This window comes from Giraffa tippelskirchi, chromosome 5, assembly GCF_054371585.1.
Source record: "Giraffa tippelskirchi isolate mGirTip1 chromosome 5, T2T-mGirTip1v1.2.pri, whole genome shotgun sequence".
Taxonomy (NCBI): domain Eukaryota; kingdom Metazoa; phylum Chordata; class Mammalia; order Artiodactyla; family Giraffidae; genus Giraffa; species Giraffa tippelskirchi.
The window spans coordinates 86,200,635-86,221,332 of NC_137279.1; the positions used below are offsets into that span (position 1 = coordinate 86,200,635).

A 20,698-nucleotide genomic window follows, 5' to 3' on the forward strand; every position below is an offset into this window, starting at 1 on the left:
CTCCCCACCCCAAACAAGCCCTCTCCTAGCACATTCCACACACTCAGTCCACTGGCTTCTGGCTTTGTCCTCAGCCCCTGCTTGTAAGCAGTGGGCCTGGAGAAGCCAGACCTTCCCCTCCCCTGAAGACCCCAACTTCTAATGAGCAAAGAGGTCCCACACTCAAGGAAGCCCGGGTTAGGATTTTGTAAGCTAGAGAGGCTCGGCCAAACTGGACTCCTGACCTCTCTCCTTTGAGTTCATGGTTCTTCCTTCCCTTCTATCTCTGGACCTACTTCCAGTGATTAACTAGAAAGTATAACAAAACAGAGCCATCCCCTCTCCAACTAAATGCACATTAGGAAAAGAACACAAGCCTATTGTTGATTTAAACACTCTGGAGATTCCCATTCTCTTCTCTCTGGTCACTTCTCACAAGCCTACACACACATAGACACCTTCCCTCACACGTGCATGTCAAAGCAAGCACACGTGTACACACATGCACACACACATGCACCCATCTCATTTCACTGACACCTTCATGCACCAAGGAAGGCTAACATAAAGCTGCATTTGTTTCCTTTAATTTGGACTTTCTAGTCTAGAAGAAACCCAACTGTAGCTATAACAGAAGATCTGCACTTTCATTTCTGTATTTTATAAAGCCAAGTTAGGCTTTATAAAAAGCCTAACTGATTTAGGCCACCACATCGTTACCAACTGAGCCTCAAATATTGGGTTGGTCAGAAAGTTCGTTTGAGTTTTCCCATAAGATGCTATGGAGAAACCTGAACGAACGTTTTAGCCAACCCCATGGTAATACAGTCTGGGTCTGTAATTTGCTGTTCAAGATAAATACATTTCCCCAAACTTACACAGCACTAGCATGTCTCTGCTCTCTCTTCTGTTACCAGCCACTTAGGGTCTTCCTGGAGGCAAGGACAAGTAAGTGCGCCCTCAATGCCCCAATCAGCCAGTGTATCAGATGGTAATCTCCAGGCCTAGATGGTAACAGAGAACTGCACATGGCACTTTTTACAGGTGTGCTCCAGGCACGCATCCACAGGGAGACCGGTCAAGGGCAAAGTGGCTGTGGTCCCTGACTTAAGTGGCAGTGATTCTGAAGAGAGGACTTGAGCAGTCTCAGCTACCAGCCTGTGTTCTTTTTTCTTTTTCTTTTTTGCAGTAAAAACTGCACACTTCCAGCCAGTGGAGGGGACAGGTTGAGAGGTAAGGCTGGGGGCTCTGAGGCTTTTATAGAGGCAGAGTGCTACAACAGCTTCAGTAGGCACAGCCCTTAAGGCAGGACACAGGGGAGAGAGGGCAGCTTTCCAGCCTCCTGGTGGATAAGCTGGACTTGTAGGCAGGGGGTGGGCAGGGCATCCACACTGAGGAATCAGACCTCAGTGATCTGGGGCAGTAGAGAGGCTGTCCTCCCCACTGGCTTCCATGGCAGGGCCTGAATGGTAGTGAAGTCCCATCTCCTTCTGGAGCAACACCTGATACCACCCAGAGAAAGCACCTGGATCCAATTCATCTGAAAGCTTATCCCTCAATGCAACACATTCCAAGCCACACTCACACTGAAAGGACTATCCTGTCCTTTAGCCTGGAGCATTTAACCTCTACAGTCTCTGCAAAGGCTTAGAGAAGTTGTTCCTCCCAGGAAGGTCAGGGGAGAGTTAGGCAACTGGTAGCATCCTGGCATCTAAACACAAAGTACCTGAGAAGGTACCGATGGCTTCCCTTCATAGTCGGGACCACAGAAGTAGGGTGAGCAAGGGGACTATAAGGGCCTTACATGACAGAGCAGGGCAGCCTGATGATGCAGTAGGTGGGAGCAGGTCCTTCAGCAGCCTGGTGGTCCTCAAGAGGGACCCTCTCCCAAAGCCATGGGCTCTGAAAGTCCCCTCCACCCCCAGTAGTCACAAGTAGGAGGGAGGAGTTGATTCACTTTTGGCAATCCAATTTCTTCCCCACCTGACCCTCCAAAGCAAAATTCTAATGCTTTTTCTGAAACTGTAAACGTTTCCAGGCCCCTGGATATCCTCAGCAGCGCCCACCTGCCCATCAGCTGGCAGCCCTACCCAGGCAGCAGCCAGACTCGGCCCCTCCACACGTCGGCCTCGGCCTTCTCGCCCCAGGGCACCTATACAGCGATTTCATCATCCAGGCTGTCGCCCAGCTCCTGCCTCTGCAGGACGTTCAGCAGGCGGGGAAGCTCCTCCTGGGACCACGAGTCCCGTTCCTCGCTCTCGTCCGTGTTGGACTCGTACTCTGAGGCGATGCCTGACTCTCGGAACTTGATGAGCTCCAGGCTGCCGAGGAGCGGCTGGCCCTGAGCAGGGGGCGGGGTGTCCTCGGGTGGGAGAAAGCGGAAGCACTCCAGCTTCACCAAGCAGTCGCGCCTACCTAAGGGGCTGCCCGCTGGGTGGGCGAAGTCGGCCAAGCCCGCGCCCAGGGGCGGCGAGTGTAGGTCCTCCGGCTTCGGGGTCGTGGGGTCACAAAGCACAGGCAGGGCTCCAGAGCGGAAGGTGATCTCCAACAAGCTGTCCTGCGAGCCCACTGGAGGGGGAGACAACAGGAGGAGGGGTGGCATTAGAAAGGTGGCTGGTTTGAAAGCCATCCTTGGCCCACCCAGGTCCCTGGCCAACCGGAGGGGAGTGGGGTAAGGGTGGGCTTTTCAGTTCTTCTTTCCATTTGACTCAGAATGGACACGCCAGGCTAGGGGGAGGAGCCGGTGGAGGAGGCAAAGGCGGGGCAATGACGGCGAGGGGCTGGCAAGACCAGCGGAGGCTCCGAATGGGGAATGTGGTAGGACAAAGATACAAATTGAAGAGCTATGTTAAAAGTATGTAGAAATGTTTAGTGCAAACTTGTAAATTGGCATTAATACAACAGGGCCTTGATAAAGAAAAATCCAGAGGGGCTTTCAGAGTGGTAAAGTACAGTGGTTCCCTATCCATACTTTTGGGCTACTTAAAAACAGAGTTCTCAGCTCTGCCCGAGACCTACCAATGCAGAATCTCTGTGGGCTGGATCTTGGAGTATCCATTTTTAAGAAGCTTACAGGGTAGTTTGGGAGAACTACTGGTATAATGTGGAAAGCATTTGTTTTATGATCAGATCCAAGTTTGAATCTTGGCTCCACACTATGCTAGTCCTGAAACCTTGAGCCAGTTATTTAATCTCTGAGTCTGTTTCTTCATCTGTAAAATGGGCACAAAATCATCTACCACTGTAGGGATTAAATGAGATCATGTATATGATCAGTCGATATTGGTCCACAGTCAATGTGCACTTAGAGCAGCAGACAGCCTACGGACAAGTTCAGCATGCTATAGAGACACACTGTCTTCCAGCACTTCCCAGTGCAGCCTGGGATCAGCTGGGAGTAGAGGCAGGCATCTCAGGCTGGGAGCCAAGCCACCTCTGCCACTAGCCAGCCGAGTGTGCTGGCCACAGTTACTCCTCTGCTTTACCCACTGAGACACAGATTGCTACCAGCCTTTTCTGTGCTACTGAGTTATGCAGGAGGAGTAAACTACTGGACGGTCTGGCGTGTCCTGCAGAGCTCTCAGAGAGCATGACTCACAACAGATGCTCAGTGTATTTCTATTGGAAAAGCCCTCTGAGAAGGAACCAGGCAGCCTCAGGATGTGAAGAGCCTGGGGGCCCATCAAGGAGAGGTTGGGTGAACATGTGGTGGTGACTCCTGGGGACTTTCAAGGTCAAATCTGGGCACTGGGCTAGAAGGCAGCCAACACCCTCTCTGGCCCTGCCATTTTATAATTCCATTAAGTGTGTAGATGGAACAAACAGAGATGCTTATATTTTCTGCTAGGATACCAGGACAGGCCAGGGGTCCAACAGAGTACCACCAAAAGCTTTAGGGAAGAGAACACATGGTTCCAGAGCCTCCACGGGGAGGTGAGGCCAGGCAGGGCCCTCACTTACTGGCATTCTGTCCTGACAGCTTCAGCTCCAACTCCTGCACCTGCTTGACCAGCAGGGAGATGTGTTGGAGCATGTCCTTGTTCTGCAGCAGGAGCTGGTGCACACGAGCCTGGGCCTCCAGCCGTGCTGCGGCCTCAGCAGCCAGCTGGTCCTTCAGCAAGTGAACCTGTGGAGAGGGAGCAGGCAGAGAAGACAGCGAGAAGACAGGGCAGAGAGAAGAAAGGGATGTGAATGTAAACATGAGTCACTGGTGGAGGGCCAGGACCAGACAAGCCTTCCAGGTTCAATTCAAGATGGAGAAGCCCTTTCCCAGGCAAAATGGGCACCTGGGCTTGTAATGCAGAGGAGAAACTGAAAGAAGCTGGGCCACTGGATCCACATCCCGAGTGGGGGCCATGATGTGTCATTCATGTACCACTTAGAGTCCCACACCGAGAGCAAGAGGTAGGAAAGGGTTGTGTCCCAGCCCCATCCCCGTCAGAACTGCTCCGACAGCTAACACACTACTGCTGCGTTGAGGCAGGTACCTTTTTCTCATCTTGTCTTTTAAAATACAAAGCCAAAAAACTGATATGCTGACCCACTAGCTAAGAACAGTGTCACAGCAGACCCCCGTGACAACTGCCTCCTCCCCTGCCTCAAACCCAAACGGTGTGAGAAACAGGAAGCCAGACGCATGCCCTTTCTAAGTCAGTGAGGTGACTGTAAGAAGGTCTGTTTTTCCTCGCCTGTGGTGGGCGTCGGCTTCCTTCCCTGAGCTTCCATTCCCTTTTTATTTCCGGAGGCCTCTGGGAGCATGCCTCAGACCTGGCAGAGGGCAAACAGCTGCTGACTGACTGACTGACAACAGGGCTTCGTCCAGCAGCCCCGGCCTGAGGTGACAGCCTACAGAGCCGCCCTCTGTGGGGAGAGGGGGACCTCCGCCCCTCCCGCCTTCCCCTGGCAGAGCACCTGGCAATGGCACAGCCTGAGTGCTCGGGGCCCAGTGGGGTCTGTCTGCTCCCAGTGTGCAGTCTGGGTGTGAGGACACAACCCAGGGGCAGGAGATGTGGGGATTCTCTCAGGACTCTGGCTTGACGACACTAAGTCACACAACAGTGACAACAATGTGTGACTTCTGTGCTAAAAAGTGGATAAAAGGGCCTCTGGGAGGTTTCTGAAGGTCCCTGAATACGGGGAGCTCGTGAATTTGGTGGTTAAGACCAAAGCACCCTGTACGAAAGAGGGTTTTCTTGAACCAAAAACATGGTGTGGATAAAGACACAGAGTCAGGAGGACCGGGGTGGGACAGGTAGAGCCAAGAGCGGAGGAGAGAGAAGGAAGGAATTGGAGGAGTCGATTCTCTGACTCAGACAACAAATGCTCTGGGTTTCTGAAGAGCCATCTGCTCCAAAGAGATTCACATTCTGTCAGGGAGTAAAAGGTCATGCTCACCCCATGGTCTGGCCAAGCTTGGCCCAGAGTCCTGTTAGCGCAGTATCTGCCCTCCCGGCAGCCAGCCCTCAGAGATCACACTTTTGGATGCAGTAGCTGCTTCCTTCCCCCAACTCCTCACCCCGGCCCAGATTTGAGGACCTGACCTTGCAGTTGTTGGCTCTGCTTCTAAGTGGAGCCACTAATGAGATTAGCTGCCACTTTCCATTAGCGGCTCCTGAGGTTAGGCCTACCGTTCCCCCAGGGGGAGGATGCCTAAGGAATCTAAAGAGAATCTGTCCTTCACCAGGCACTGCTAAGGACAAGACTGATCTTCCAGTCCAGACATGAGCCTCAAATAAACTAAGGAAAGATCTAGAGAGGGGCAAGAACAGGGAAAGCAGTGGCAATAATATTTTAATCTAGTATCAGGTGGTAGATGGCTATTAAGCCTCTGTCTTCCTTGCAAAAATGAGGCAAGGAGACAGTTCACCGAAAGAGTTCCCCAAATCCTGCTGGTTCTGAGAATCAGGACAATTGTTGTGGGAACCTCACCCCTACAAGTGCCCCCAGAGGAAACCATAACCTTCCATCTGCCAGTAAATGTAATTTATTCCAACTAAGAGCATCACTGAAAGGAATATACTGGGCAGAAAGAATTGCTAATTATCCATTTTCTATTTTCTTCAGGGCAAAACAGAAACACGAGGCATAAACGTGGAGAAAAACTTCCAATGCATGTAAACAGAAGAAGTGGAGAATCTCACCTACCACTAACTGACATCTACAGAGGGCGCCCTGCACACAAACGCTACAGACTCAGGTGCTCAAATCCCACATCTGAACCTGCCCACAGAGAGGCCATTTGAGAGCACTGGACCAGGAGCTGAATGCTTGAATTTGTTGGTTACTTCCTATTCAACTGTAGGTAATACACTTCTACCTGCACCTCACTTTCTCCATTTTTCAGTGGAGAGGGTTGGCCAGAGGCTTGGACAGTCTATGAGTCCATATCAGGTGAATGGAATAGTCATTACCAGGCCTGGGCCATTGGTTAAAGGCTCCGTGAAGAATACTCCTAGATTTCCTCTGGGAAGTCAGAGAATTAAGACTGGGGACAAAAGAGGAATTCCCTCCTGCAGAAGCCAGGGGGAAAAAAAAACACCAAAATCTGGAAGTTTCTTTTGCATGTAACCATTCCAGCAGGGGCGCTACCATTAGTACATAAAAGATGACCCTTGAAACAAATGTTTCATCACAAATCCACAGGCACTGAGTAGTATGAGAAAAAAGTTGTGTTTGAGTATTCCTTGTGTCAGTTTAAATAAGAACTTTAGCTTTGCAAACTCAGACTTGTAACATTTCAGGTGTTTTCAAACCCCGGGGATGCGAAAGCACACGCTGCTGCTGCTGCCTAAATCCAGCGCTAAGGAGCCCTTCTGTTCCTGCAGCCGTCCAAATGGGCAGCAGGCATAAGGCTCAGGCCTCTCACTGCAGCAGTCTGCACCCCAGGAGTATGAAACCCAGGCCAAGCTGGGACAAAACGGCCCGAACTTCCTCTAAATTTGGGGCAATTTAGGAGTCCTTGTGTTTCGCATATGTGGGTCTGGCCATGAAGCACTGAAATGAAGCAGCAGTATTTTCAGCCTCGGCTTCAGCAGTCAGCTACAGCTGTGTGCTCGCTTCCTTCACTGTACAACAGGAGTAGATACCACCTCCCCCTCCCTACCAGATAGGACTTATTTGTATTCAGCACGCTCTTCTTTTAAAACCTCAAACATCTTTTGCCAAGGCAGGCAATGTTAATTTCTGAAAAGGTAGCAGACAGTTTTGCCTTTCCGGGGCCATGTGGTCTCTGGCAATGACTATTCTGGGCTTCCCAGGTGGTGCTAGTGGTAAAGAATCCGCCTGCCAAGGGATTCATCCCCTGGAGGAGGACATGGCAACCCACTCCAGTATTCTTGCCTGGAGAATTCCATGGACAGAGGAGCCTGGCGGGCTACAGTCCACGGGGTCGCAAAGAGTCAGACCAGACTGAGACAACTTAGCACGCACACATTCTGGTCACAGACTAAATCAGGGGGAAGGCCACGCCTGGAGTTGGTGTCCAGGTCTGCATTTTGGCCATAGCAGTACAAGTGTAAGTTCAACCCTGTGCCCTCCAGCTCTGTGCCACTTCCCCAGACTCAGACATCCGCCCACAACCCACCCAGCAACACCAGACCACTGCCCATTGGCCCTCCAGCCTACTTGCCTGGACTCCAGCTCCTCCGCGAGAAGTGGGGGCAGGGCCAGGCTGAAGTTAGGGAGCAGCAGGCACATGGAAATGGCAGTGGAGAGAACCAGAGCAGTTTGCCCCCCCCCACACACCGGACACACAAGCGGAGGCAGGCGGCTCTGTCTCTGCATGCACAAGGCAGGGACCTGGGCAGTGCACCCAGGGTGCTGGGACTGGAGAAGCCACGAGGACAGAGGCTCCATCTAGGGCCTGGGGTGGGTGGGCTGTGGAGGCTTTTCAGCGCTATTCCTCTAACTACGGCATACACAATTGCAAAGCATTAAGTAACCAATCACTTGTTTCAGAACAAGTGGCAGCAGGTAGAGAAGTCTTTAAATAGCCAATACTGAGCTGCGGTACAACATTTTCCCCAGGAGCCAGGCTAGGAGTTGGCAAACTGTGAAGGGACCTGGCCTACTTAACCGCTGCTAGTCAGCCACAGTGCCCAGATCAATTCTGGAGTTATGTGGCCCAGCCCATGGCCATGCGGGCGCCAGCTACAACCCAGCTTTGGTTCAAGGCTTGATTATACTCTGATGTGCACCCTTGAACTTCTTGTCCATCTAAAAGCAGGAAGCTAGTGCAGCCACGCAAGCCTCATGCTGGGGTCAGGAAAGTGGTCCGAAGGGCTTGGGGTTCACTATTTACGCACTGAGATCTAGTCTAGAAATGCTTAAGAGTCAGCTGAGCAACACCTTTGCCCACATACCTTGAAGGCCAAGACAGGGCCTTTCTAGACCAGCTCTGAACCAATTTAGGGAGAGGCTGGGAGAGGTCTTGAGGTCTTAGACCAAATCAGAACACTGCGAAGGAGATCTAAGCCTGGTCCCAATGATAACAGTAGAACCAGATTGGTCTTCGAGAATAAATGGGGAGGGTGCGCAAATCATGCAATAAGGGACCCCAAGAGTACGCCTGTTTGCAAGAAACTGTCTTTATCCTTAGCTCTTCTCAGGAGTCATACAGGAGGACTTGGATACTCCCAGAACAAAGGAAAATGTGTTCCCACCTGAAATGCTGAGGTCACAGTACTACCCACTGGAATTCCGGGGACTGCTGGCAGTTTCACAAAGACAGGCAGAAACCTTGCAGTTTGATGGCAATAGAGTCTGACAGCACAAGTAAAAGCTGACCTCATGCTGGACACTGTGCAGAGAAACCAAGTAAGCCAGACTTTATATATTTTAAATGCATGAAAGATGTTAAGAAGACCTATTTATTAATCCACCTATATATATATCTTATATCATTGCTTACACCCAAAGATTTGGATACTAATAAAAAGCCCTTGGATCAAATGCTACAAAGAGAGTAAGAGAGGAACATGAAGAGAAACCTGTAACTGAAGGCTGGTTTAGGACTGAACTGGTTTGGAGGACAAGAGGAGCTGAAAGCCAGCTGCGAGGTATGACATGTCAGCTGTATTCCCAGGCAGCAAAGGAAGAAGCAAACTGAAGAAACTCCCTATAAGGATGGCAGAGAGGGGAAAACAACTTCTGCTCAAGCAACTCTGTGATGACCTCAAGGTACTGTCTGACCTAAACATTTTAGAAGGCTATGGCCCTACCCAAAGTCGTTTTATCCATGGGAGATACTGATGCGCTCTGGTGGCCTTTGAGTCAGGTCACAGACTGAACAGATTCAACCAGGGCACTGCCAACTATCATCAACAGATTACAAGTGTGGAAGTGGCTGAACTGAGAGAGGCTCATCAAGTGAACTGCAAGCACCGCACTCTTCCCCTCTCTTAGTTTCACTGTCTTCTACAATACAGGCAGTTAAGACAGGGCCAGGAGAGTGATGTCTCCTTGAGACAGACGCTTGATTCTGGGCCATAGAACCACTCGGAGGGTTTTAGCCTGACTGGGAGAGACCTATGAATTACAGGTCCTGCATCCTTCGACTACCACAACACTCTTCTTGTTGTGCAGATTATACGTTTGCAAATAGTTTTTCTTCAGTATTTAGCAGTGACTTCAAATTCAAGTGCCTCTCTGATAATATTCATCATGAATATGCATCAAGCTCATTCTTAGATAAATACTAATTACTTGGTAATTGATATGCTGAAAGAGAAAAGTATTGTGGTTGGAGGATGGATGTGGGCTGCCGAATGGCCCTGTGCTGGAGCATTCCGGCTTTGTGCTCCTGTCAGCCATCACACCCGCCACATCATTAATTACAGGAGATGAATACAATTGTTTGACAAAAGGCAGTGATTTTCCCCCCAAATATCAGAAGCCATTAATGACATCCCTCCTCTTTGTTGCTGTTTTGGGAATACCTGCAGATCCTCCCAGTATCAGCACATATCCTTTTGGTTCGTGATCAGCATTTTTTAAAAGGTTCAGATCACTTGGAAGCAGTGCCCAGCTGATTTTATTCTCTTGAAACCCAGTTGCAAAAGGCACCCATGAGGCTGGGCCTCAGGCCCAGGTCAGTGTGAGACTGCTGTAAGAAGGTTTTTTTAAGACCCAAGTCATTGCATCATTTTGTTTAGGCTGCCGGATGCTTCCTCAAGGGGTTTGTGTTGGGAAGGACAGCTCTGCCTGTGTGATTCACTCCACCTGGGGGTCATGAGAAGAGTAGGAGAAGAAATGACAAGAATCAATAACAGCTCTCTAGAGAAGTCTTCTTATTCTCATTCCAGAATGCAGAAGACCTCAGAGGCCAGCCTGGCTGAGCAGATGTAGAATGCCAATGCCAACAGCTGCCTTCCCAGATCTCTCACCAACTCTCCAAACCCTGAAGTCCCCGCTCTTCACTGTTTTCATCTACCCATTAGGTCCTGACCCTATCTGACTCTTATCTTAGGAGTCAGCCTTTGAATGGTACCAATGATGTGTCCACCATCCCCTGATTGCCCGGAGAGAAGATGAAGCTCAGACTCACAAGTTCCGAGGAAGATGTGGATGACAATGCCCTCTACAGAAAGCAAGCAGAATGGATCCCTGCTAAAAGCAGCAGGGAAATCAGCTCGCCCCTCCTTTATAAAGCAACAGCAGCCCAGTGAGTCCTCAGGGCTCAAACAGTGCTTGATTCCTGAAATCTAAGCCAGTTCTTCCCATTATGGCTCAAATACCTAAGTTCCTGTAAGGAAATGTACAAGAGAAGGAGAAGAGGGTAGCAGAGGATGAGCTGGTTAGAAACCATCACTGACTCAATGGACATGAATGTGAGCAAATTCAGGGAGATAGTGGAGGACAGAAGAGCCCAGTGTGCTATAGTCCATGGGGTTGCAAAGAGTTGGACAGGACTTAGCAACTGAACAACAAGTTCCTGGAAGTTAAATCCCATTATAATCAAGGCCAGTATGGTATCAAGTCCTGCCTGGAGAAATCTTTACATAAATAGAGAAATCCTGCCTGGAATGAGTAGATGACTAAAGGAGGCATGGAAACCTCTATGGACAAGATTTCTAGGATGGTAGACTCTGCAGGGGAATTTGGCACAAATTCATACTTTAATTCTCTTAAGAGGGGTATCACAAAGTCACACCTATCCTCACACCTGTCCTGACTCCAGAAGCATCCCTTCTCACCCACATACCAGGAAAACAAGGCAGGAAAGGCAGGGTGAAATTATGTTCCTTAGTAAGTTCAAGTCATGACCCAACAACATCCAGCCAAGCCAGCCAAGCCCAACTCAGAGTGGGGGATACATGGGAAACCAAAACGTTTCTTCCCATTTCATCTGCATCCCCCCTTTCTCCTCTCCCCACCTCCCCCCTTCCCCAACAAGCAATGATCCAACAGCATGAGCCATCCCTTATAGCTCCCTAGGTTTTAAAACCTGCCCTGTGCCCCTCGCTAGGGAAGGTGCATCAAGCCCATGAGAGTGGAGCCTGCGAAGAAGGGAGGAGGCTGAGGAGAACCTGGGCCACAGCCACTTGCGTCTGCTGCTGCTGCTGCTGGAGGAGCTGCTGGAGAAGCTGCATCTGGTGGTGGGTGGACAGTGGCGTGCCTGCGCCCAAGCCCGGGGGCTTCGAGGAAGAAGAGGGAAGAAGCATCCTGGGCGAAGCTGTCAACATAGGCTCCTGGGGGTGGGGCGAGACCTGGAGGAAAGGCAGAGACAGGGTGTGAGCCTGGGCATGTGCCTCCTTTAGACAACTTACTCTGTTTTCAATATACACAGTATGTCTAGTACAAGGCTGGGGTGAAATGGCCCACTTATAACCAAGAGCTAGAAATGCTGCGTCTTCAATGGAAATGTGGACAGGACACCCCCGCTCGCCACCACCCCCAGAGGAGGTGATCTGATGGCCTTGGCTGGGAACACAGAGTCAGAAAACCCTATTTGTAGAGCTGAGTTCCTGATGCGGATATGATGGGAGACCAGGCAGCTGATCCTGTTCCATTTCTTGCCCATAGCTTCCAACTCTACCACATTGTTGAGTTACCTGAGGGTCTGGTCTTGGATCTATTTCTGTGAAAGATAGCTAGCTACACCTTGCTATGAGGCAGCTTCCACCTTCACTTTGCTATGTCCTTAGGGCTCTCTCCTCCTGGGTCTGCAGGGTCTCCTGAGTTGACCACTGGAGGAAGAGGCCATGAGGGAGGTGCTCCAATCCCGCACTGCCTCCTCACAATGGGAGTTCCCGAGAAGAAAGTCTGAACATACACAGAACGTGGGCTGGGGAGATCCTCTCTCCGAAAGGGGAAAGCAGTTTCCATTCCATTCCCTCCCGTCTCCCTCCTGATGGCTGGACACTGTCACTAGACGGCTTCTGTGAGCCAGAGAATTCAACTGCAGCAGCTCTGCTGCTGGTCCTTCTTTAGGTAGGCAAGAGGAAGCGCCGGTGACAGACGGTTTCTGCCACGTGCAGAGTACAAACTGGGCACCACGGAAAATATCAGGCAGACAATATGAAACAATACTGCCCTTCAAACTAGACAGGTTTCCCCTTCTGATGAACTAGCCTAATGACCTCCTCTTGGGAAAAGCTGTTACATGATGAGTAAAGAGAGGCACTCATGATGCAGGGAATTGGCAGGGAGTCTAAGGCAAGGGCAATCTGTCAGAATTTTCCTTCTGTGAGTGTGTGTCAGGAGCTGTCTGTGTGTGGGGGGCCGTGTGTGTGGGGGCGGGGGCCAGGGGTGTTGGTTTTGTGTTCAGGTTGGAAGTTCTCAGTTTCACCTGGATCATATCAGAAACCCCTTGAGGGCATCCGTCATCTCACCCATAAAAACAGGAGGTGGAAATGGAGAATGCCTGAGGTGGTCTTGCAGTTTCCAACCTCCAATGGGCCAGTTTCCACCTCCCCAGGAGTATCAAAGGCACACGATCCTAGCCACAGGCAGAGACAGCCCGAACTCACCCTGCTCCCTCAGCTAAGCCCCAGGGGATCACACTGTGCTGTGCAAGGATTAGCCACATGCACAGGTATTCACTGTGCCCCGATGAGGTGCCATCAAAGCTGGGGCTTCCAATGAGAAGAAGGGAACTGAGTACTGATGGACCCTGGAGGGTAATGCATGTCAGGAATGAGCTCTGTGAAATCCTGACATACAGCAGTGTCTAGCGTCAATTCACAGGGACTGAATCTCTAGATTCAGTCTGAAAGGAAGTAAAACATGCTCTGGAGCCACCACTGTGCTGGCAGAGGCTAAGAGGTGACTGACGGGGGCTGAGGCCATGACACAGGCCACTCTGGGAGGTGACATGCAAACAGATGTGTGGATCCCCTGGGTGGGCTGCATCCTGCCTACCTTGGGGTCTGTGTGGGAGCCTCCTTCCTTCCCTACAGCATCAAGGTCGGTCACGCCTCGGCTGAATTCCAGGGCGTCGTTCCCTGGGAGTGGGGCCTCAACTGCATCGATGTCTGTCTCCTCTGCAGTGGCCGTGGAGGTCCTCTCGGCTCCGGTGAGCTGGCGGCCTACAGGGACAACAGAGAGGGTGGGGAAGGGAAGGGCCACAACTAAGAACAACATCCTCCTTCCCAACACTTCAGTTTTCAATCATGTCACGCTTTAGGACACCATTGACTTAGTAACATTTTTGTATATCTTTTCAACTCGAGTCCATTAAATGTCCAATCCAATAAGATGTTTTGATTTTAATATCTTCTCAAAGTTCAGAAACAAAGACAACATTTCCTCAAGACTAGACATGACTGCTTTGTCAGGCTGGCGTGATGTTTTCACTGACAGGGTGTGGGGAACCTGCATGCAAGGGATGACAACCACCTCAACTTCATTCAAACTCAGGAGTGGAAACAGATTAGGGAAAAAAGTACTCTTTCAGTCGTGTCCGATTCTTTGCATGGACTGCAGCACACCAGGCTTCCCCGTCCATCACCAACTCCTGGAGCTTACTCAAACTTATGTCCATTGAGTCGGTGATGCCATCCAACAATCTCATCCTGTGTCGTCTCCTTCTCCTCCTTCGATCTGCCATCGATCTTTCCCAGCATCAGGGTCTTTTGCAGTGAGTCAGTTCTTTGCATCAAGTGGCCAAAGTATTGGAGTTTCAGCTTCAGTATAAGTCCTTCCAGTGAATATTCAGGACTGATTTCCTTTAGTATTGACTGGTTTGATCTCCTTGCAGTCCAAGAGACTCTCAAGAGTCTTCTCCAACACCACAGTTTAAAAGCATCAATTCTTCGGCGCTCAGCTTTCTTTAGAGTCCAACTCTCACATCCATACATGACTACTGGAAAAACCATAGATTTGACTAGACGGACTTTTGTTGGCAGAGTAATGTCTCTGCTTTTAAATATGCTGTCTAGGTTGATCATATGTTTTCTTTCAAGGAGCATGTGTCTTTTAATTTCATGGCTGCAGTCACCATCTGCAGTGATTTTGGAGCCCCCCAAAATTAAGTCTGTCACTGTTTCCACTGTTTCCCCATCTATTTGCCATGAAGTGATTGGACTGGATATCATGATCTTAGTTTTCTGAATGTTGAGTTTTAAGCCAACTTGTTCACTCTCCTCTTTCACTTTCATCAAGAGGCTCTTTAGTTCTTCACTTTCTGCCATAAGGGTGGTGTCATCTGCATATCTGAGGTTATTGATATTTCTCCCAGCAATCTTGATTCCAGCTTGTGCTTCATCCAGCCTGGCATTTCACATGATATACTCTGCATATAAGTTAAATAAGCAGGGTGACAATATGCAGCCTTGACATACTCCTTTTCCTATTTGGAACCAGTCTGTTGTTCCATGTCCAGTTCTAACTGTTGCTTCTTGACCTCCATACAGATATCTCAGGAGGCAGGTCAGGTGGTATGGTATTCCCATCTCTTGAAGAATTTTCCACAGTTGTGATCCACACAGTCAAAGGCTTTAGCATAGTCAATAAAGCAGAAGTAGATGTTTTTCTGGAACTCTCTTGCTTTTTCCATAATCCAACAGATGTTGGCAATTTGATCTCTGGCTCTTTTGCCTTTTCTAAATCCAGCTTGAACATCTGGAAGTTCTTGGTTCATGTACTGTTGAAGCCTGGCTTGGAGAATTATGAGCATTACTTTGCTAGCGTGTGAGACGAGTACAATTGTGTGGTAGTTTGAACATTCTTTGGCATTGCCTTTCTTTGGGATTGGAATGAAAACTGACCTTTTCCACTCCTGCGGCCACTGCTGAATTTTCTAAATTTGCTGGCATATTGAGTGCAGCACTTTCACAACATCTTCTTTTAGGATTTGAAGTAGCTCAACTGGAATTCCATCACCTCCACTAGCTTTGTTCATAGTGATGCTTCCTAAGGCCCACTTGACTTCACATTCCAGGATGCCTGGCTCCAGGTGAGTGATCACACCATCGTGGTTATTTGGGTCATTAACATCTTTTTTTGTATAGTTCTTCTGTGTATTCTTGCCACCTCTTCTTAATATCTTCTGCTTCTGTTAGGTCCATACCATTTCTGTCCTTTATTGTGCCCATCTTTGCATGAAATATTCCCTTGGTATCTCTAATTTTCTTGAAGAAATCTCTAGTCCTTCCCATTCTATTGTTTTCCTCTATTTCTTTGTATTGATCACTGAGGAAGGCTTTCTTATCTCTCCTTGCTATTCTTTGGAACTCGGCATTCAGATGGGTATGTCTTTCCTTTTCTCCTTTGCCTTTAGCTTCTCTTCTTTTCCCAGCTATTTCTAAGGCCTCCTCAGACAACCATTTTGCCTTTTTGCATTTCTTTTTCTTGGCAATGGTCTTGATCACTGCCTCCAGTACACTGTCACAAATCTCCATCCATAGTTCTTCAGGCACTCTGTCTATCCGATCTAATCCCTTGAATCTATTTCTCACTTCCACTGTATATTGTAAGGAATTTGATTTAGGTCAAATCTGAGTGGTCTAGTGGTTTTCCCTACTTTCTTCAATTTAAGTCTGAATTTGGCAATAAGGAGTTCATGATCTGAGCCATAGTCTGCTCCTGATCTTGTTTTTGCTGACTGTATAGAGCTTCTCCTTCGTTGGCTGCAAAGAATATATAATCAATCTGATTTCAGTATTGACCATCTGGTGATGTCCATGTTCAGAATCTTCTCTTGTGTTGCTGGAAGAGGGTGTTTGCTATGACCAGTGTGTTCTCTTGGCAAAACTCTATTAGCCTTTGCCCTGCTTCATTCTGTACTTCAAGGCCAAATTTGCCTGTTAGTCCAGGTATTTCTTGACTTCCTACTTTTGCATTCCAGTCCCCTATAATGAAAAGGACATCTTTTTTGGGTGTTAGTTCTAGAAGGTCTTGTAGGTCTTCATGCTGCTGCTGCTGCTAAGTCGCTTCAGTCATGTCCGACTCTGTGCGACCCCAGAGACGGCAGCCCACCAGGCTCCGCCGCCCCTGGGATTCTCCAGGCAAGAGGACTGGAGTGGGTTGCCATTGCCTTCTCCAATGCATGAAAGTGAAAAGTGAAAGTGAAGTCACTCAGTCGTGTCCAACTCTTCGCAACCCCATGGACTGCAGCCTACCAGGCCCCTCCGTCCATGGGATTTTCCAGGCAAGAGGACTGGAGTGGGTTGCCATTGCCTTCTCCCGTAGGTCTTCATAGAACCATTCAACTCCAGCTTCTTCAGCATTATGGGTTGGGGCATAGACTTGGATTACTATGATATTGAATGGTTTGCCTTGGAAATGAACCGAGATCATTCTGTTGTTTTTGAGATTGCATCCAAGTACTGCATTTCAGACTCTTTTGTTGACTATGATGGCTCCTCCATTTCTTCTAAGGGATTATTGCCCACAGTAGTAGATATAATAATGGTCATCCGAGTTACATTCACCCATTCCAGCCTATTTTAGTTCACTGATTGCTAAAATGTCGATGTTCACTCTTGCTATCTCCTGTTCGACCACTTCTAATTTATCTTGATTCATGGACCTAATATTCCAGGTTCCTATGCAATATTGCTCTTTATTGCATCGGACTTTACTTCCATCACCAGTCACATCTACAACTGGGTGTTGTTTTTGCTCTGGCTCCATCTCTTCATTCTTTCTGGAATTATGTCTCCACTGATCTCCAATAGCATATTGGGTACCTACCCACCTGGGGAGTTCATCTTTCAGTGCCCTGTATTTTTGCCTTTTCATACTGTTCATGGAGTTCTCAAGGCAAGAATACTAAAGTGGTTTGCCATTCCCTTCTCTAGTGGACCACGTTTTGTCAGAACTCTCCACCATGACCCATCCATCTTGGGTGGCCCTACATGGCATGGCTCATAGTTTCATTGAGTTAGATAAGGCTGTGGTCCAGGTGATCAGTTTGGTTAGTTTTCTGTGACTGTGGTTTTCAGTCTGTCTGCCATCTGATTGAGAAGGATAAGAGGCTTATGGAAGCTTCCTGATGGGCGAGACTGACTGAGGGGGAAACTGGGTCTTGTTCTGATGGGCAGGGCCATGCTCAGTAAATCTTTAATCCAATTTTCTGTTTATGGGTGGAGCTCTGTTCCCTCCCTGTTGTTTGACCTGAGGCCAGACTATGGTGGAGGTAATGAAGATAATGGTGACCTCCTTCAAAATGTCCCATGCATGCACTGCTACACTCAGTGCCTCTGATCCTGTAGCAGGCCACAGCCAACCCACACCTCCACCAGAGACTCCTGGACCCTCACGGGCAAGTCTGGGTCAGTCTCTTGCGGGGTCACTGCTCCTTTCTCCTGGGTCCTGGTGTGCACAAGGTTTTGTTTGTGCCCTCCAAGAATCTGTTTTCCCATCCTGTATAAGTTCTGGTGGCTCTATGGTGGGTTAATGATGACCTCCTCGAAGAGGGCTTATGCCACACCCAGATCTGCTGCACCCAGAGCCCCTGCCCCTGCGGTAGACCACTGCTGACCCGCACCTCCACAGAAGACACTCAAACACAGTTCTGGCTCAGTCTCTGTCGGGTCTCTGGGTCCTGATGCACACAAGGTTTGCTTGAGCTCTCCATGCGTCTCTGACAGGTATGGGGTTTGATTCTAGATATGATTTCGCCCCTCCTACTGTCTTGCTGGGGCTTTTCCTTTGCCCTTGGACATGGGGTATCTTTTTTTGGTGGGATCCAACATTCTCCTGTCGACGGTTGTTCAGCAGCAAGTTATAATTTTGGAGTTCTTGCAGGAGAAGATGAATGCACGTCCTTCTACTCCGCCATCTTGTTATTCTTGGTGTATTTTTAGAAAAATTTATTTTTTTATTGAAGTATGCATGCATACTAAGTTGCTTCAATTGTGTCCAACTCTGTGCGACCCCACGGGCTGAAGCCCACCAGGCTTCTCTGCCCATGGAATTCTCCAGGGAAGAACACTGGAGTGGTTAGCCATTTCCTTCTCCAGGGCATCTTCCAGACCCAGGGATGGAACCCAGGTTTCCTGCATTGCAGGCAGATTTTTTACCATTTGAATGGGGCATCCAGAGAGGTAGGAGTTTCCCCCACCACACCCCTATTGGGCTGTCAGGAAAGGGGTAAATCATCTCACTCCCTGGGCTCCAGTTCCTTCAACTCTACATGGAGGCTGAATTAGATGGATGGGAGGGTTGCAGGCCTGGGGGGAGGGGTGTGGAAACGGGGAGATTTGAGGCCCCACCCCACACAGTATCTGTCTTCGATCCTCAGACCCTGTCTCTGACCATCCTCCTTCAAGAACAGAAGCCAGGGCCAGTGTGGAGGCAGCGGCAGTGGCACAGGAGAGACAGGCGGCTGGTTTGTCACACTTGGTCTATTTCCCACTTGCTTCTTCCCCCTGAACACACTGACCATGTCTTTGACCACGTGCTCAGCAAAGGTATGAAAGTCCTACTGTTTGTTAGTTTTCTTCATTCTCTGCTCTTCTCTCTTTCTCGGACTCTGCAGAAACAACTGGCAATTCTCAGGCATTTCTCAGGAAATATCTTTTTCTCTACATTCAGGATTAGGTTCATCACTAACTGTCTTCCAATAAAATTTAAAAACTTTCAGAGACTAAGCACCAATTGTAAAACTGCACAGAGTCATGTAAATAGGAAGTATGAAGAGTTGTTCCCTAAATCTCAAGCTAACTCGGAGCCAGGCTTTGGTCATTTGAGCGCCTGTCTTATAGTACAAATAGTTCTAATAAGTCTTCCCATGCAAATCCACATGAGTCATCTGGGGAAGCAAGCCTGGTATGTGTGTATGTATGTGTTTATTTAACATTTGAAAATCATTTTATTCGTTAACATTTTTATTGGAGTATGTGTGTTTGTGTGTGTGCTCAGTCATCTCTGACTCTGCGACCCTATGGACTGTAGCCTGCCAGGCTCCTCTGTCAGTGGGATTTTCCTGGCCAGAGTACTGGAGTAGGTTGCCATCTCCTACTCCAGGGGATCTTCTCAACCCAGGGATCGAAGTTGCATCTCCTAAGTCTCCTGCATTGCAGGCAGATTCTTTACTACTGAGACACTAGGGAGGCCCTTATTGGAATATAGTTGATTTAAAACATTGTGTTAGTTTCAGCTGTACAGCAAAGTGAGTCACTGATGCATATACATATGAAAGTGAAAGTTGCTCAGTCCTGTCTTGACTCTTTTCGATCCCATGGACTAAACAGTCCATGGAATTCTCCAGGCCAGAACGGTGGAGAGGGTAGCCTTTCCCTTCTCCAGGGGATCTTCCCAACCCAGGGGTCGAACCCAGGTCTCTCACATTGCAGGCGGATTCTTCACCAGCTGAGCCACCAGGGAAGCCCAGGAATACCGGAGTGGGTAGCCTATCTCTTCTTTTTAAAATTCGTTTCCCATAGCCTAGTATTTCAGAAGCAAACAGTGTGCTTGGTTCTCCTTCTGGCTGCTCTAGGAGCTGGGAGGTGACTTGAGTGCTGCGACGGCATGTAACAGAGAGGAGGACCCTGGACCATGGCCCAGTAGGGCAGTTCTTCTGCTGCTTTGTCAACCAGCCAGCAGGAGCACAGAGAGCAGGCTGCCTTTTATCACCTCCTGCACCCAGAAGTGACCTTCTTGACAATCAGGAGGTTTACCCTGTGACAGGGAGGGCTGATGGATAACTAGTGTCTATTTCTCAGTAGGTATATAGTGCTGGGATCTGAGCATCTGGTTCTCCTTGCCCCTAGAGGAATGGACAAGGTGAAATGGGCCTGCATTTGAGGAGAGCTTTCCATCAGTCATCAGGAGAGACTGGCTTCCACAGCACCGGGCATCCATCTGTCAAGTGCTCTTAATTAGCAAAAGCAATATCAACTGTGTCCTTCTTATCTTGAGGCCAAGGGTGTGTTTCATTCACATTTCCCATGGATCTGGCACAGAGAAGGTGTTTAGTAAATACTTACAAAAGAAACAGTGTTATCACAGGGTACAAAACAGGGAAGTGGGCTATACAGGGAGGCTGCCTCTCAGTCCTGGAAATACTAATACAGTAAGTTCCCTACATACAGACCTTCAAGTTGCAAACTTTCAAAGATGCAAATGTTCGTTCACATGTCCAATCATGTAAGTTAGTTCACATGTCTGGTATACACTGTCACATGAGCACATCCTCTATAAGTGGTTGTGCTTCTGTATACTTTACTGGACAGTACTGTACAGAGTACAGTATCTTTATTTTAAGCCTGGATGTACAGAAGGAAGTGTAAAAGCAGCAGTGATGCGGCTGGTACTACTGTACTTTTCAAGGTAC

At 48.9% G+C, this 20,698-nt stretch overlaps 1 protein-coding gene across 2 annotated transcripts in view; it reads right to left on the bottom strand.

Moving 5' to 3' along the window:
* Positions 1-1,934: 1,934 nt before the first annotated feature.
* The window catches only part of NOS1AP (nitric oxide synthase 1 adaptor protein), a 339,905-nt gene continuing 321,141 nt past the window's right edge, over positions 1,935-20,698 (bottom strand). For both annotated transcript variants that reach the window (XM_081491516.1, XM_081491514.1), the window contains exons 7-10: positions 13,339-13,505; positions 11,505-11,684; positions 3,940-4,105; positions 1,935-2,547 (exon numbers count right to left, since the gene is read on the bottom strand). In XM_081491516.1, coding sequence (XP_081347642.1) covers positions 2,132-2,547; positions 3,940-4,105; positions 11,505-11,684; positions 13,339-13,505 — 929 coding nt within the window. In that variant the 3' untranslated portion in view covers positions 1,935-2,131. The remainder of the gene's footprint in view (positions 2,548-3,939; positions 4,106-11,504; positions 11,685-13,338; positions 13,506-20,698) is intronic.